The 17633-nt window shown below is 49.8% G+C and overlaps 3 protein-coding genes across 3 annotated transcripts, besides 2 other annotated features; 1 reads left to right on the forward strand and 2 right to left on the reverse strand.

Moving 5' to 3' along the window:
- Window positions 1-866: 866 nt before the first annotated feature.
- FPSE_04094 (uncharacterized protein) lies at window positions 867-1544 on the forward strand (the record flags this gene model as incomplete). Its single annotated transcript, XM_009257212.1, has 1 exon — window positions 867-1544. The coding sequence occupies one exon, from the start codon at window positions 867-869 to the stop codon at window positions 1542-1544; it is 678 nt and encodes a 225-aa protein (XP_009255487.1).
- Window positions 882-942: a microsatellite.
- Window positions 1545-2666: 1122 nt separating the features above from the next.
- FPSE_04095 (uncharacterized protein) lies at window positions 2667-4892 on the reverse strand (the record flags this gene model as incomplete). The annotated part of the gene is made up of 3 exons (XM_009257213.1): window positions 2667-3389; window positions 3446-4621; window positions 4704-4892. The coding sequence occupies 3 exons, from the start codon at window positions 4890-4892 to the stop codon at window positions 2667-2669; spliced, it is 2088 nt and encodes a 695-aa protein (XP_009255488.1).
- Window positions 4893-8658: 3766 nt separating this feature from the next.
- Window positions 8659-10788, reverse strand: FPSE_04096 (uncharacterized protein; the record flags this gene model as incomplete). The annotated part of the gene is made up of 4 exons (XM_009257214.1): window positions 8659-8946; window positions 8997-9536; window positions 9591-10652; window positions 10777-10788. 4 exons carry the CDS (start codon window positions 10786-10788, stop codon window positions 8659-8661), a joined length of 1902 nt encoding a protein of 633 aa, XP_009255489.1.
- Window positions 10789-16248: 5460 nt separating this feature from the next.
- Window positions 16249-16283: a microsatellite.
- The last annotated feature ends 1350 nt before the right edge of the window (window positions 16284-17633 follow it).

Genomic DNA, 17633 nt, shown 5'->3' on the forward strand with positions numbered 1-17633 from the left:
AATTCAGCTCAGACGAAACAAAGACTACCGCGAGTCAGCTTATCTGGCTGACAGACACTTGGACTTGGACTGAGATGGATGTCACCAGCTGAACAAACACGACGAAATGAGAGGTCGAATAGGAAACCAAGGCTCAATCTTTCGGTCAACATCAGCTAGGTGAGATACCTGCTGCAATGGGTGATATGATTGATGCTGGGCGTGTATCTAAACCAGCCGCTGAAATACGATTGCGTGGTTCAGATCAACAAAGCGATTAACTTTTTCCCGTACCATATCCATGAGCTGGAATGTACTGCGCTCTGCCGTCGAGTTCCGATCCTCATGATCCCTGCTCCTCGTTTCTCTAGTGGTCGATTGCTCGTAAGTTTAAGCCCCAGCCGGGCCCGCCGTGTTACCAGGGGGAGGGCGTGTCTCGTAGCATCCACCGAATGGCACCTACGGCCACGGCCGCATCTAAATCAAGGTCGGCATCTCTTTTGACTCACCTTGCAATCTGTAGATTGTTTAACTTATATATATATCAAGTTTATTCATCCTCTTATTCCAGCATCTTTCTCTCCATCTTCATTCTCCACCAACAACAAACTTTAAACACGCATCAGTCTTGTCATCATACCACTCAACGCCTCAAAGATCGACGCTACTACAAGATCAACATCATCACTGTCACATTTATTGGATAACCCCAATTCAAACCAACAACAGCTTACTAGTCATTCATCAGTCTAGCAGCTCTTCGCAAACTTGATTTAAGATCTCTTCAGCGCCAACATCAACTACCTACCTACTCTCCATCAATATCTACTCTTATATCACCAACCTACCTACCACTTCTACCGCTTCAATACCAACAATCAATCAACATGGCTGCTGCAGTCCAACAACAACAACAACAACAACAACAACAACAACAACAACAACAACAACAACAACAAGAACCTCACAAGACAGGCTTCCTCGACCTTCCAGTCGAGATCCGTCTAGAAATCTACGACCAACTCCTCATCACAGCCCCCTACACAAGATGCGGCCGTCCCTGTCCTGAGCAAAAAGTCCACGCCTCTCTCCTCCGCACCAACCACCAGATCCACGACGAAGCCGTAGATCTTCTCTACGGACACAACACATTCCTCTCTCACCCAACACTTCTCACATCCTTCCCCCGTCTTCGAAACTGGTACGGCCCCGTCAAGGAGTCCTCCATCATCCCCAGCATCCGCCGCTTCCACACCCAAGTCCGCCTCGATGTCGATCTCCCCTACGATGCAGACACCGTAACAAAAGCCTACAGCGGCCTCGACGAGCTGACTATCGACGTCGTTCAGTCCATGTTTCTCGGTGTGGGATACCGCAATCTGCGCATGTTTGAGGGTGTCAGGGGTGTCAAAAAGGTCACAATCACCGGCAGCACCACTGGCTTCGAGGACTACGTCGAGTGGCTCAAGGTGGTCATGATGACTACACCTGGCGACGAGGTCCCTGAATTTGTACCTCAACAACAAGCGGGCTGGATTCAGCGCTTAGCCACTGTGCACTATTGAGCTGTCTCCAAAGTTTCCTTTTCTTTTCTTTTTTTTTTGTCTATCCTCATCTCATCCGTTAAGAGTTCCCTTCAGCTTTTGTGGATTTCATGTATTTGGAGCGACGGGTGTGTAAAAGAACTAACGAATGTGATGAAATCGTTTCAATTATCAGACTATGGAGTTTTGGGTTACCTGGCATTGGAGTAAAAGGGAATCAATTAGAACCTCCCAAGCGCGCTCGGAATAGGCGCATCAGATAAACATACTAGTATTAGCAGTATAAACGGTACAATAATGGAACAAACTATTCAAAGTTACAAAATGTCTTTCCAATTCAAATCATACAGTAAAGGTACAGTCCCTTGCCCTGAAAACACGCCAGCTTCACACCATCGATGATTAGATGGCAACATAGATAGGTAGCCAGGTTCACACCGCTTCCTTGTGCATGTACATCACTGAATGCTGTATGCCGTGATTCTGCATGTGTTTCAATGGTAGCCTGTCCGAGACACCCAATGCCAACTATCACATCGACAGTGAACAAAACTCCAACGTAATTTTGCTATCATTTCTACAAGGAACTCACATAAGCTATAGTGTTAACAATGGAATATAATAAACAGCCAGCAAAGTAAAAATGAAAATAAAAAGACAATAGTAAAACAGGACCCATCATGCCCTTTGAATGCCCCAGAACGCCGAGTCTGATGCAAAAGAAGCAGACGCTCCCCCCCCTCGCCCGCTCAGCCCGGGACTCAGATATAAGGTTTATCTTCTCAAAAACTTCTTTTTTGTATTCCGCCCACCAGTTGTATCCCTGTTCCTTTTATCTTTTATCTTGGTCTTCCGCTCTAAATGAAAAAGATCAATCCAAAAGAGAAAGACACTGCTGCTGACATCTTTGCTTCGAGGTATCATTCAAGGAAATGCCATCTCCTCGGCTCTGTCCGGTACTCGTGCACGGGCGGTTCGGACATTGAAGTCCGACCGTCAGTGCAATAGCCGAGCAGACACCGAACAATCGCTTTGGCTGAGCGTTGCTTCCTCATCAACCTCGAATCAGTCTATATTTCATCCTTTCTTTCTCTTTCCTTTTGCATTTCTTCTTGGTGTCTCACGTCGTTTTAATCCAGTGGCTTACTGGCCACCACCGCCCATGATCTTGGGCAGCGATCGCCATCCCTTCTCGTTGGGAAGCTTGACTTTGCCAAAGTCCTCATCGAGATCGAGGATCACCTTGAGGGCGTTGCGGCTACGACCATAGGGACTGGTATCCAGGCTGCCCTTGGCCGTTGACAAAGCATCAGACACTCCGGTGGGGATCTTCTCCTTCTGGGTACCAGGCATGGGCAGGACGGTCTGAAGAACCTCGTACGCAGCCAAAGTGAAACCGAACTGAGGCGATGATCGGAAGATACGGGCAGGACCACCTTTGAAGAAGGCAGTGAGACCCTCCTCCTTCCAGATAGTCTTGGCAGCGTGTCGCAAGCCGTTGTATGTGGCCTCGCCCTTGCGCGCCTCGACCTGAAGTCGGGTCTTGATGACGTCGCAGGGAGTCGTGAGGTAGGCGGCGGGCATACCAGCGATGGCACCGGCAGTCAGTAGCTGCAGGACGCCCAGTTTGTGCGTCGGGGACTCGCCAAAGAAGTCCTTCTTGAGATGGCTGTAAGTGGGGAAGTAGATGGCGGAAAAGGGAACATCGCGGAGCAGACACGCCGAAGCGCCCTTGTACAGTCCGACGAGACCCAAGTTGCGCACAATCCACATGGCCGATCGCTTCGGTGTTCCTTCGACGGTCTTGGCGACCTCGCCCTGGACTTGGAGACGAATCTTGACGATCTCGAGTGGGTTGGTGAAAACCTTTGATATGTTTGTTAGTTACACTTCTTTCAAGGCTCCATCACTCGGAAACTTACGACTTGGCAGGCACCAGCAGAACCACCAGAGACCATCTCAGACCAGAGTGTGATATTGCCGTTCTTGTCGGTGAACGCCTTTCGGGCGATATCGTTGACGGTGAGCTTGATGGCCTTCTCTGGGGCGACACCGACCAATTGCGGTAGCACACCGGAGTAGAGACCTCGGAAACCTTCGTTACGGATGACCTTTTGGAAACAATCTATCGAGTTCTTGTAAAGACGCTGACCAGGCTGGGCACCTCGCTGGTTTTGCAACCGTGTCTTGACCAAATCAATGGGGTACACCATGAAGGCACCGAAGGCACCAGCAACACTACCAAGGGCAAAGTTGTAACCGGAAGTCAAGACGGTCATCATGATGCCTCCATCCGCAACCTTGGCCTTGGTAGCCTCGACCGCATCATAAATAGGGTTGCGCCATGAGGGGTCAAGAACCTTTGCGAAATCGGAGAGACCCAAGCGACCAGAGGGCTCGTCCAGGCCAGCAAAGTGGAAGAGGATGTCGGTTTCCATGGGAGTGAAGAGAGAGAAGCGAGTAAGTTTGGCGGCCTCGTTCAGGAACTCGGGGCGAGTGATCTTTCCATCCTTGCTCTGGTCGATAGCGCGGCGCAAGATGATCTCAACAAGATCCATGCCACCGATGACGTTCTGGAATGCGCGCACGTTGGCGTATGAGATCTTGGATCCGATGGAGAGATTAACCAGAGTGTGCAGGTTGTCGAGAATGTGCTCGGACAGCTTGTGGCGCGCGGTCTCGACAATGATGCGCTCAAACTCCTCACCGCTGATGAAGCCATCGCCATCCTTGTCAAGCTGGTGGAAGGCCTGTCGGATGCGCTCGCCTTGGAGACCTCGCAGCATCTGGCAGAACTGGGGGTAGTCAAGAGGGTGACGGTGCTTTTTGTTGCCAATGTAAATCTTGGCCCAGTCGGACTCCCAATCGAATGTTAGGTTGTCAGGACCCTTGTTCATCTCATACAAAGTGCGGAAGTCATCGTATTTGACAGCTCCGGTGCGCTCAACGTCGAAGAGACGGAAGGCAATCTGATATTCAGCATCGGGCTTGCTGAGAAGGTGCTCAAACACGCCCCAGTCACCTAAACTCACTCTGCCCTTTCCGTTGACGTCGGCGACGCTGAAGAGAATGGAGTATTGGTCGCGTGAGATTTTGTGCTGTTTGGTCGTTGTCAGTAAGGTCCCAGTGAATAGCCATGCCAAGAGGTAACACGGCTGGGAAGAGCAGTAAGTGACTCACGTAATCTTCACCGGTGGGCGCAACAGCGTTGATGAATTCCTCTGGTCCAAGATAGAGCTCGCCTGTCTCAGAATCTTTGGCAGCATACTGAGTGAATCGCGCCTTTGTGTGGGCAGCGAGCTGCTCTGGCTCGTGTGTCCCAACGACAGCCTCCTTGACGGCCTCGGTGGCCACAGCAAGCTTGGACATTGTAAAATCGGGGGTCGATCGGAGGGGTAAGAACGAGCTCTTGAAAGGTGGAAATTTGCGTTTGTAGCAATTGAAGCTGCGAAAGATCAAGATCGGTGCTCAGCAGGTCAAAACCAGAGGTTTTTGAGTGAGTCCGGAGACAAGTCGGCGTCGTAAAATGTCACAGGAAGGTGGTCCGACAACGGGCGAAGTACGGGGAAACTCTCCAGAGTGACTCCAGTAGCTGAAGTTGACCTGAGGAAGGAACAGAAACAAAGAATATTCTCCCCTTGGAAGTCAAAGCCGGAGGCAAGAGAAGGATTTCAGATAAAACTCGACGAAGCTTAAGGGAAGCGAAAGGGAAAAAAAGAAAAAGAGGCAAAGGCAGAGGAGGAGTAGCGAAATGCGTCAATTGGGGAATTTCGAGATGGAGCGAAAGATGAGATAAATTTGCTACCTCCCGCTTCATTCAGACCGGTGGTTGGTCCGGGCGGAGGGGGTGTGCGCGGTAGTGGGTGTGCGCGCCTGACACCTGCTGTACCTTGGGGAGCTCACCTTACTTCCAGGGCAGACTTGGAACGAGAAATTGGAAGAGGTACAAGCTCACAAGTATATCTTTGTATCTTACCTGAGTCGAGATACTTGTACACAACGTACTATGTAGTATCTCCTTGTGTTGAGTAACCAAATAGGTCATGTTTGGAGCCCTAACGCTGTATATACATCGATCAGCCTGCTCCCGTAATGTCGTTCCTGCCACTGAACACTGAAGCTGCTGGAAGCGCACCTCTGGAATCAAGGAAGCAGCGTGGGGCTCTGGCGGTCTGCCAACCCCGGGCCAGCGGACAGGTAACAACTCGAACCTATTTGGACCGCTTCAAGCGCGCTCTCGTTGCTTTTGCCTGTTTGGTTGAGAACTGAATCTTGACGAGGCTCAGGAGACTTGCCCCTGGACTACTGACTCTAGAGTGTAGACAAGAGACATGAACACAGGAGCTACTTTGGTCACCAGCTTTGATCACCAAACCTCCACCACATTTAGTGGAATCAGGGCTAGAAACAGAAACACTGCCAACCCGGCTCCATGGTATGCCTTCGGTACCTGAGGGTACATTCAGCCAGACATGTGGGTGTACAACTTGGATCTCATCAGTGGACCCCTCCAAAATGCTGGGCATCCCGGGCATCTCCTGGATAAAGTACTTAGCGAGGCTGCTCCCGTACCTGAACATGACGAGTTTTAATTGCTTGCATTTCATAAAAGTTCGAAATACTTAGTCATTGGGTCTTGTGCAGATATATCAGAACTCAACCATCCAACCTCAACTGGTTACGGCCCTCGCCTGTTAACACTTCTCGCTTGATCATGAAGCCGCGTCTCTTCCGTACCACCGGGAATGCCTCCTTTCCCCGTCCCGGGTGGTATATCATTGTGGAGATGGACCCCAGGACTGACCCGCAGAGCCGGAGTTCGGAGAAGCGCCCACTCCTCGATTCAGCATGGACCAGACCGTTTATTTTTGCTTGTGGTTTCAACCAGAGATCTTACTGAAATCTTCGAATATCAAAAGAACGAACGATCCCGGCGACTGTTTTTGCTACCTCAATCGCCTTCAGTCGCTCAAACCTGAGATGTATGGGACCTACGGATCTCAAAGATGGGCTCATGTCCCATTCTTTACCATTCTGGGTCCCTCAGCCTTTTCGCAAGTATGGATCGATCCCCTTGTCTCGTGGGAAACATCATGTACCGTCGCGGCTCCGCTGGACCGTAGCGTAGTCAATCGTATTAAAAGGCAATATCTATCTCCCAGTGCGGAGTTACCGGCAACGGTCGCCTGACAAAGAACCGCTGCTACAATCCAGACAGAAATCCTTCACCTGTTCTCACCTTCAAGGCATAAATTCGATATCCCATGCCCCATGTTCGGAGTCGCGGAGGGTCTGCCCGTGCTTGTGACAGCGAACAATTTCCGTCTTTCCAGAACCTCGCCCAAGCCGTCAAGACGTCACATGGTTTCAATGGCTTCCCTAGTGCCGTCTAGGACCCGGTCATTTCATTTACCAGAGTCTGGCCAGGTCACGAGCACGACATGATGTTATTCTTTGACCGAATTTGGCCAAGGTGAGGGTCAGAAGGAGCCAAAGCTCTTCTTTCATGCTGCTAACCCTACTTCCCCACGCGCACAGATATTTATATTTATAGCTTGGCACGGCTGGCATAATGGGGAATTGCGTCCCAACTACAGCATAGTTGCTGGTCTCTAAAGGGTTCTCCCCAGTGGACCACTTCTCGCTCACGGTTATGTGAGTTCAGCTTTAATATGCTTCTTTTGGGTACACAACAAGTCAAAATGCCGGATTTTCCCGCCTCGCACAACTTTCCCTTGTCTGTCAGGTCTAGCCAAACACCCAAACGGCCAACCCCTGTTTTGACATTGCTAGTGGAGACATGCCGGTCAAGGGGAATGCTCCGTGGGGAAAAGTCGGGGTTTCCAAGCTAAGGTCGGGGTAAATTCGCTCTTGTTCTGATTAGGTTCATCCTGATTCAGAAATCATCTGGTTCTGTGATCTTGATCTTGGTTGAATCTTATCTTAGATCTGTATTACATGGTAGGATCATACGTAATTAGTGAAACAATGCATATATACTAGTGAATTTCGCTTGATTTCGTAATCAACCTCGTTGGACAGCTGGAAGTATTTGAAACGTTCAAGAGATCCCATCTTTTGCAACTTTCGAGCAGACGGAGTGTCCGAACAGGGCTTACATGTACTTATGCTTACGTTGTATTATAGGCACTTGGGCTAGCTAATGACAGTATATCACTGGGCAATAAAACAGGTCTACTCCAGTCCATCAAGTGATGTTTAATGGGAGATCGAGTCACAACGAGTTTTTCAAGCAAAAGAATCGAGGATTAGATATCATACACGCGTCCAGAGCCTCTAAAATTCTATATGTTACTGTAAATGCAAACCGGGCGCCTATGGGGTTGCTAGTCATGGCAGTGGTGGTGATGGCTCATATCTGCCCAAAGGCTACATGCTTATGATAATTCCATCCCTGTTGATCTGGTCTATTGTTGACTCCTCTGTCTGTATGGAGTCACGAGCCAGCCACCACTCAAGAAACCCAGCTTGACCACCATGGCCCCTGAATCAGAATCCCCATACGCCCCCATCCGTGGTTCGTCTCCCAGTTGCAAGTTGCCTTAATGCTATCGCAGGCCTGTAGAACCAGTACTGGTCGAACCATTTCCCGCGACGCCGATTTCCGAAGATGTATTAAACCAGCCAAATCGGCAGTAAAATGATGATAATAAACGCATTCGCACAGTCGTAATATTCGTAACAGTCATCCAGAGTCGTTATACAGTGTTGTTCTTTCCTTGCTGATCGCACTCGCGAACTGGAGAGTTCAGGGGTGGAAGAGGCAAGGAAGTGAAGGTCAGGAACAGCGTGGGGAGAGTTGTTGTGGCTCCGGATAATTAATGTCGTGATTGCGCCAGGCCCCGACCAAGTATTAGTGAATAAATGTTATCAAGAAGAAGTGCCGGCCTCGGTGACGAGATCAAGGTAAAACAAAGGGCCATGCTTGATGTTGTAGGCCGAGGCCATGCGCAAAGTCGGTAAATGGGTAGAAGTGCATGAACGCCTCGATCCCGGCCCGGTTCTAGGATGATGACGGGAAGTGATATACCGGGCCGGTAAGTTCTCATCAGTCACAGTAAACTGACAACAAAAAACAAAAACTCGCAAGCGTTCATCGCCAACTCAAGGACTTTCAACCCTCAATGGGAATGAGCTGAGGCTGTGCAATGGGCAATTCAGCGCTATCTTCACGGTACGCGTCAAGCTCTTGACGAACGGGTGCCACCTGGTGAGGAAGAGTGAACCCGGCATCAAGTGCTGACTGCACCAACAAAGATGCTTCCTTGTACCGACGGTCTGTGTATTTGTCGAACACTGCGGCATGGTGTAGGTGAGGACGATCACAGCATTCGATCATCATCGTAACCAGGCTCTTCAACTGACCCCAAGTATAGCCCGAGTAGTAGACATGCTGCTTAGTCTGGATAACGTGTTAGCTTTGCTTTGTCAACAGCGATGAAATGATCTTACCCAGTCACCCTTCTTGAGAATGAGTCGTGAAAGGCAGTGCGCACCCGCAGCAAGGAAGCTCGGGGGTGAAGCCACGAAACGCTCGTCCATGATGGTCAACTCGAGGAAATATTTGGCGAGAGTACGAGTATCCAAGTCATAGTCATCAGCCTTGCTGACGCGTCGCAAAAAACTCATAGGGCCAGGCCAGCCCAGCTCGAAGCTCAGCATACTAAGCATGAAACGCTCGGCCTTGAGGACTTCTTCCGCGGTGTACCCATTGTCGACCATGTATACAATCTCCCCTAGAGAAGGACAGTTAATCTCTTCGTATTTGGAGGCGACCAAGATGGCTGTCGCGCCGACAAGTTGGAGCTTGCCAATCGACACGATCTTCTGGGAAAGGAAACGGTCGATATAGTTGACGGTCAGGAAAAGAGTTTCAGGTAATAGACCGAAACGGTTATGAACCTGCACAAGCCAATCCATAAGGACGGATCGCATTGACCATTGAATCTCGGTCTGGTCGTCCATGTAATGGGGGTTGGGGAGCATCTTGATCTGTAGGGCATTGTTAGTGCTGAGAATAGGTGACTCGTGCGTGATGTCACATACCTCGAGCTCGCGCATGTACTCAAAAATCTCGTCGCCATACTCGGCAACCATGCTAACATCCCACATCTCCTCTTCGATCTCGTCTGTGGTACGAGTTCGCTCCACCTCCTCACGGGCGTCTTCGAGTTCACGCTGGACTCGCGCTGTTACACGTGGTAGAGGATCAATCTCTGTAGCACCACCAGCAGTCATATCTCGGGAACGAACCGAGTGCGCCGTTGTGTATGCTTGGTCCTGGTCGTCATAATCCTCATCCTCATCCTCTTCCCAGCATTCTTCAGGTTCTGACATGGCGGGCATGTGGCCTTCTTCGAAAGAATGGATGGCAGCATCATCTTCGGAAATTTCGGGAAGTTTGGCAGGTAGCTCCGGGTACACCTCCTTTTGGAGCACATCGAGGGGGGCACCAGTTTCAATAGGCAGATACATGGAGTCAAGATACGCAGCGTGATCATAGGGATATTCTGTCTCCTGAAGCTGGAATCCCGCAGGATTCGTGGCCTTGTGGCCCGTATCGGCATCTGGCTTGGGCACGACCTTGTCGAGCTGCTTGCTCTGTGTGCGCCGTAGACTGGCCTGCTGCTGTTGAGGCTTGAGCTGAGGCTGGCTCTTGTGGTGTCTGGGTTGGAGGGAAGGCGCATTCTGGACCGAAGAAGGAACAGGAGGTTTGGTGGCAACGTGGCCATCCTTCCTCACATAGGTCTTCTTGTTCGCGTCAAAGTTCTTGTTTTCGAATGCGGTTCGTGTCGATGCTTGGTTGGCGATTCTTTGAGCGGGGCGGGAGAAGGCTTCCTTGCCGTAAGCACCGTTCTCCTTGTTCACAGGCACGCCTGTAAGTCCATGATTGACACCATTCGTAGCGTAGACTTTGATTGATTTGCCGTCATCACGAGTGTGTCCGATTTGCTTGCTAACGTTGGTCACATCGCCAAACGCTGCTCGCTTAGCAGGGCCACGGAACCCAACTGCTGTGGTGGACTTGGCCATGTTGGCCAGATTTCCCGTTGACTTGTGTTGTTGTTGAAGATGAGGTGCATTTTCGGCGCCGCGCGGTCTAAAAGGCTGCAATTGTCATTAGCTTTTACTCTATAATAAGCTTTGGTATGCATTGGCATGCAAGGGAGATGTGGCTGTCGAGTCGCGCCAACGGCTGCTAAATAAGGGAGGGAAATGCATGGCAGCGTACCTTGGCGTCCATCTTGACGTTGGGAAATTGTAGAAAGTGTCAATAAGTGAAGGAATTTGACAAGAAACAGACGCGACTAGAGATGATGGCTGTGTCGAAGTTCGCGTACGAATGCTGGAGGGATGTTTTGGTGGTGGATACTGGCGCGTTGGGTTATCATGTAAGATGCAGCGTTGTGCAGATGCGGGTGCAGGTGCAGGTGCAGTTCAAGTTCGTTAGGCGACAAGTGGGCGTTTGGGTCCGTCAGTTGGATGTTGTTTTGATATTGACTGCTGCGCGCAAGATATGTAAAGCAGATACAATATCAAGCAGTCTCGGGCTCTTGGTAAAAAAGAAGAGCTGCCGTGAAGCTTTAAGGGCAAAAGGTATTTGTTGTTTTTGTTTTTGTTTCTCTGCAGGAACAAAAGAATCAGGCAAAAGCCTCAGGCTGGTGGGTGTTGGTGAGATTAGGGGCCCGGGCTTGCAGGGGGGGCACATGGAACTGGGAGATTAGTCGTGCCAGAGCTGAGCTGATGCTCTCGAGATCAGTCTGGTGATTATACACTACAGTGCACAGAGGCTCCAGGTGGGTTTGGCAAAGCAGGAGAATGAAATCGGGAAGGGTACAGAACAAAGACAGATGTGAATGAGGCGATGTCGAAATAATAAAGCAATTCGAATAGCAGGGCCTTCATGCTAGACATCTAATCCTGATCGGTAGCTGTGCAACGGGCAACAGGACAACGATAACGGTGGTGGAAGCTTCATGCCTTGCTAGAACCACTGGATGTTGTGACTTGATTGGCGAGAAATCCCCTGCTGCATCCACTAATTTCTAGCGATGATTTTGTTTGTTTGTTTATGCTCAGGTACAACATTATTTTTGGCCATTAGTGCAAGGAGAGTAAGCTCACTAAGCTGGAGGGGGTTTGATGCACGGGCCGCCATGGGGTCTGCGCTTCGTTTCTGTCTGTCGTCACAGTGATGGCGGCTGTTTGGGAGTTCCGGCAGCGCTATACCTGATTAGGGTTAACCCCGCCTTATCACCTTTATCTCAACTTGCATCGCGTCTCACTCCAAGAGCATTGCAAGACCTTGATGTCGTTGCAAGGCTCGATGAGACATAAATTGATATTTATTTGGCGGACAGATCATTGCATAACTTGTTTCTAGTCTGTGAGAAGGTCACCAAGTTATCGCCAAACACCAAGGCCGGATGATTCAGAGTTGTTAGTATCTTTGGTCCTCCGATGTCTCCGTGTCTCATCTCACAACTCAACTCACGTAAAGGCCACGGTTTCACGTGACTCTGTCCACACTCAAAGTCAACTCCATCTCATATCCTCGATATACGCAAAGATTCCCAACGTCACTGGGGGATGACTAGGGGCGCTTCTGGTGACATGGATGTTCTGTTTGATACTTTTCGAACTTTCTAAGACAGTTTCTCGATTTGCGCCGCTTTGCAAGGATTTCCCCTAGTCCCAATAACGCTCATTGCGCACAGAACCAGACCACCAGAAATGCGCCCAAGTTGCAAATGTCGGCTCTCAGGTCAATATATATACTCAAGAATACGATCAAGATGACGAGGATAGCCTACAGCTTGTTTATGCAGCAAATTTAAAGACCAACCAATATTGAAGCAAAAGAAAGAAAAAAGGGGTCCGGCGAAATCTGGTGAATCACGATGTTTTACCATCATGCGATGCCTCCATTATCACCCCTCACAATCAAGACAAGCCGCCACGCAAGCTGCACTAAGACCAATTCTACGCCACCATTTCTGACATCCTGAGCCATGCAATAATACAGCATCATCAGAACAAATCTGCGACAACTTCTATGAATGACGATGGAGTCTTTTGGCCATTATTCTGCCGTCGCAAGATGACACATGCGATTGAAGGGCGATCGAGATCAACCCATTCTTACATAGATAGTTTTACTTTAGCCAATTTATCAACCGCAAGTAGCCCAGCGACATTCTCAGAGAAACTAATTTTAGATGTTTGGTCTTACAGCAGTGCGACATATTGCAAGACTCTTGAGTTTTGCGCCTTTATGTCGCATGAAGCCCTCAAGGACAAAAGTGGCAAGTTTAATGGCTCTGATAGGTCGAACGACAGTGCCATTGAGGTTTTTTAATATTAAAACGTATGTGCTTTTTGCCGTTATGTTCAGATCGAATTATCTGATTTGTGCGACTCGGTGGATTACGACTTTGCGCAACCTATTTCGCATCGGAATATGTCCTTTTGTGCGACAGAAACCGCACGGGTTCAACGGGTACCAATAGCGGCTGACTAAATGGTTGAGATGCATCAATTTTTTCAAGGTACGCACACAGGCACGGAAATCCAGAGACCGCCACATGCCAGACAAACAAGTTGGATGCGCCGTGACGAGGGATGAGGCGATGATTAAAGCCAACACGACTTGGGCGCAATTCTGCCGAATGGTCTAAAATTGTGATGACTCTTTTGACAAAGCAGTTATGATAAATGCCGAACCTCGTCACATTCTTGACTGACAAACTGGACGACGCACAGGCAGATACGAGCAAGGGTAATTGATCAGTTAGTCCATAATACACCGTATCTTCTTTTGTGCGCCGGGCCTCTGGGCAATAATGGATGCCAAATGATGAGCCGAATCGCAAATCAGATCAGGCAGATATCTACATAGACAGGCAAACCCTGTACAGAACGAGAGATGGAAGTCAAGTTGATTGATTATTGTTTAATTATTTCGCTTGCCACAGGTGGGTGGAGTCTCATGGAAGACTATCCGAGAGGGATAAAGAGAGACATCAACTAGGCCAGGCTCAATCTCAATCTCACTCACGCACTCACGGACTACCTGGTCGAGGCTGGGCTGGGGAGGATGGGGACGGGGACAGGGACGGCGACGGCGACGGGGATGGGCTGCGACGAGTGCTGATTCGATGGATGGATGGATGTTGCCGTTGTCGCATCTTGTTTTTTGTTGTTGACCATTTTTTTGCGCCAGCGCATTCAAACGTGGATAACCCAGGGCGGGGCGGTGACAGCGTGCACGCAAGCGTCATGCTTGATGGACGATGGGCGCATCGCATGCTTTGCTCCAATGCAACCCTGTAGACCACTACACACAGGCAGAACAGAAACATGACAGCTTCAGTATCGAGCTTTATGAGAGGCGCATTCTGTCTTTGACCAGCGCAATCACATATGACAATTGCTAACAAGGGGCGCAAAGTTTAGGCTTCAGGTTGCGACAGATAGTCAATTCAACAGGCAGCGTCAAGAGAGCGCATTGCCGTTGCGCAATTCTGAATCTGAATCGCATTGTGTGGCAAGGGTCTGCTTGGCCCCGTACTGAATATGCACGGTACAGGTAGGTAAAGGTAGACTAAGTTAGTCCGTCACGGGTCCTTGAGGGTCCTCGCTCCTCAGATTCGAAGCGTCCAATGCTGTGTGTTTTAGTTGGGGGCAATACTACTTACTGCTATGCATGGTCTGTCGATGCCATACCCTTTGGTCTTTGGGGTCCATTATCGTTAGGTTGAGTGTAGGTAGGGGTCCACAACCTCGATATCTACCTACTATGGACTAACCTACAGTAGAGGCCACAAGGGTAGACACGGTAGGGTAGGCAGGTAAACAAAGGAACATCTAAACAACACGTCCAGGCCGATTCTAGTCTGTCAGACCAGCAAACAGTCCGTGGTTCTATGACCCAGTATGGATCGATCGCATCCCATGGCACCATACCAGACCATCCACATTCACGCTGTGCGCGTATCTGACCCCGTGCTGAAACAAAACAAGCCTGAACGTGTGCCCATTTACCAACTTGCCTCGTGCGCGACGAACGAATCATTGCAACCGCTGCCTGAACGGTTCAATATGAAACCCCATTGAGCTTTATTCCCCAGCTGCCGAGGAAATTGATCGCCCGGGTCAAGGCGCCGTGACGAGGGTCATCATGGCACTGACAATTGGCTGTTGTGAATCGCAAAGATATCAAGCCTCAATTACCGCCGGCGGGCAGAGAACAGGCGTATTCAGTAATGATGAATTGTTCCTGTTACTCCAAGCGCTTTCGAGTTGTGCGCCTAGCAAGCAGTTGAGGCTGGCTCAGGCTTTGACGCTTTGGTTTTGGCTTTGGTTTTGATGTCTCGGAATTAACTCGCAAGCTAAGCGCATTATCCCTCGAATTGAATTGATCTATGGGATGCGCATGCGCAGTATACAAAAGAGTTGGCGCAATTCAGCACAGCACTCATTAAGTTGCGGTCAATAACACGAAGCGCGTTCTAATAGCGTTGCTGGCTCCAATTAACAATGGGAGCGCATTCGATCATTTGGATGGGCTAATGAATTATTTCCATCCATCATTGATTGACCAGGCCCAGTGGTCAAAAATACTAGAACATCAAAATGTCATGATCAATATCGCCACCAAGGGGGGTTTCCCCAGTGCCAGTATCTCGAGATTGAGTAGCGCATAGGACATTTGCTTCGCAAACCCAATAACAGTCAAGCAGTTGTCTTGATTGTGATTTGTTATTGTTCCCTTTCGGGTTCCTGAAGCTCCTCATCAACAACAGACAAAGTCGTGGTGCCTACCGTGCGCCAAGTTTGTTCGACACACATGATCAGCCTTTAGCAGACAGGTCCCCTAGCTTGGCCGACCATGCCATCGAGTGCGATTGGCTGTCAGTGATCTCATGCAACCACCACCTCAGACATCTCTGGGTCGTTGAATCAACAGCTCTCCGCTCTGCAGTTGTGCGCTCGTTGACTGACAGAAAGAACAGCCAGCTGCTTCGATGTATCTACCTCATCTCTTATGGCCACAATTGTGTCTACGAACCGCAAACTTGTCAACGCTATGTTGAGAGAGATCCATTGATTATGATCAACAACATGCGCGAGACGTCCGAGTCTGTTGCAAGCCCTGAGCGAGGTCGCACTGAACTCTGGATAAGCTCTGCATGTTCCCATTGGGGCGCGGAAGAGGGACTGAGTGTGTGCGTTTGTGCGCTTGACAGCAGCCCAGCTCAACAAGCGATGTCGCCGAGCATATTCTACAGTATGGCCGACCATTGGATTCTATCTATACCTAGTAATATTTTGGTCACCCATCAGGTTAGCGGGAACCACTGCAGCTGTCGTTGTTCGTTGTCTCCTCTATGTTCCTAGCCTGCCCACACCACATCAGGATGGATCGGATTGGAGGTGAGGGTCGGCCGTCAAACAATCACAAAACTCACACGAGGCCACCGACCAAGTGTCAGAGGGGTCCGGACAGAGAGGGGCTGGGCGGGCTGGGCTAGGCTGATGTTTCCTTTTCCATTGGGGCGTGGTTATGATTGTTGGTCGCTGGTGGCCAGCGCCTAGCCCAATTTTGGAGCAATGGATATGTAGCTAGCAGCGGATGAGTCGCGAGTGGCCGATGAGAGTCTATAGATAATGGTAGAGTGGATGGCCAGCAAAGCAATCAGTCAGTCGAATTGAGTTGAGTGAGTCGAGTCGAGTCGAAAGGTTAGGTTCGGGGGGGAAAGGAAAGGAAGTGGAAGCCAAGCCAAGCCAAACCAATACTGCCAGGGTTCGCTGAAATGGAAGACCCATAGGTCTGTCCGTCATGATACCTAGCAAGATGGAGCCCCAGAATCAATCTACAAGAATACGCGATTTGGCCGGTATTCGATGGCATCGTGTATAGAAATAGCCATAGGCGCATTGCTTCTGATCTGCTGCTTGTCCTGTTCCTGAAGCCTATAGTTCAAAGTGGCGTACTGCGACAATCTTAAACAAGATATCGGCCACCACATAAGGCTCATCATCGCCGTTTAAAGTATGCGCCTTGCTTTGCTGTTGGAGATCGGCATATGACAGACCCCAGGTCCTTGCGGCCACTTTTGATAGCTGGCCCGCACGGGTTTCAAAGGCCAGTAGAATAAGGAGATGAGACCCAGAGAGAAAGATGATGGTTATGATTGCACTCATCTCTTTAAGCGACTGCCAATATATATGGAATCAAGACGGAATAGTAGCAGCATTGCGCGCAAAGGGCAGTCGACCACTTTTCGATTTGCGCTGCGCTTCGCTGCGCAATGCACCGCCGCATCCGCTTTTCTAGGTTCATTCGCGCGCGAGAGGAGTAGGTAGCCCGTCTATTATCTGCTGGCCCAATGTACATAGTACCATGGAAGGCAATCGAGAATGCGCCCTGGCTTCTTCCCCCTGAAGTGAGTCGCAGCCATAATTAAGTTAGGAGCCAAGTCCATAACCATATCCTATTAGTATCTGACAATCTGTTCAAAATGATTTACTCAATGGTACCGAAATTAGCGGCACGTCATGGACGTTTCCTTGAATAGATGCTCGGGTTCATCGGCGCGGTACCACAATGGATGGGTCCTCACCGAATGGAAACACAATGGATGGATCTATTCAGGGCAAGCCATCCAACCAGCCCTGGCCCAATTCCAGCGCCAGCAAACCATGGATGTCGTGCTGAGTCCGGGTCCAAGACGTTGTAATTATAGGCTGTCCAGTGGTGTCGTCGCTCTGTCCAGCGCTCTGTCCACCTGGTTTTTAGGTCTTCTTCAGGGGACTCTAACGTTGAACTCCCCTAACGCAAGCGGGTTCGTGTTAGTGAAGCCAGTTCCTCGTCTGTAACGACAAAATCTAGGAACCTCTCGTCTCATCTGGCTCCTCTTTTCCTCATGCACATACTCTTGCCGACTGTTCAACGCCGCCACAAGCATCCCAACACGGATCAAGACGTCTCTGGTAAGTCCCATCGCCTTTAATATCATGCGCGATTCCCATAGAGGCCCAATCTTGAGGCCCTGCATCTCCCCTCTTCTGTCCTGAGCCCCCAGC

The sequence above is a fragment of the Fusarium pseudograminearum genome, chromosome 4 (assembly GCF_000303195.2).
Source record: "Fusarium pseudograminearum CS3096 chromosome 4, whole genome shotgun sequence".
Classification (NCBI taxonomy): Eukaryota; Fungi; Ascomycota; class Sordariomycetes; order Hypocreales; family Nectriaceae; genus Fusarium; species Fusarium pseudograminearum.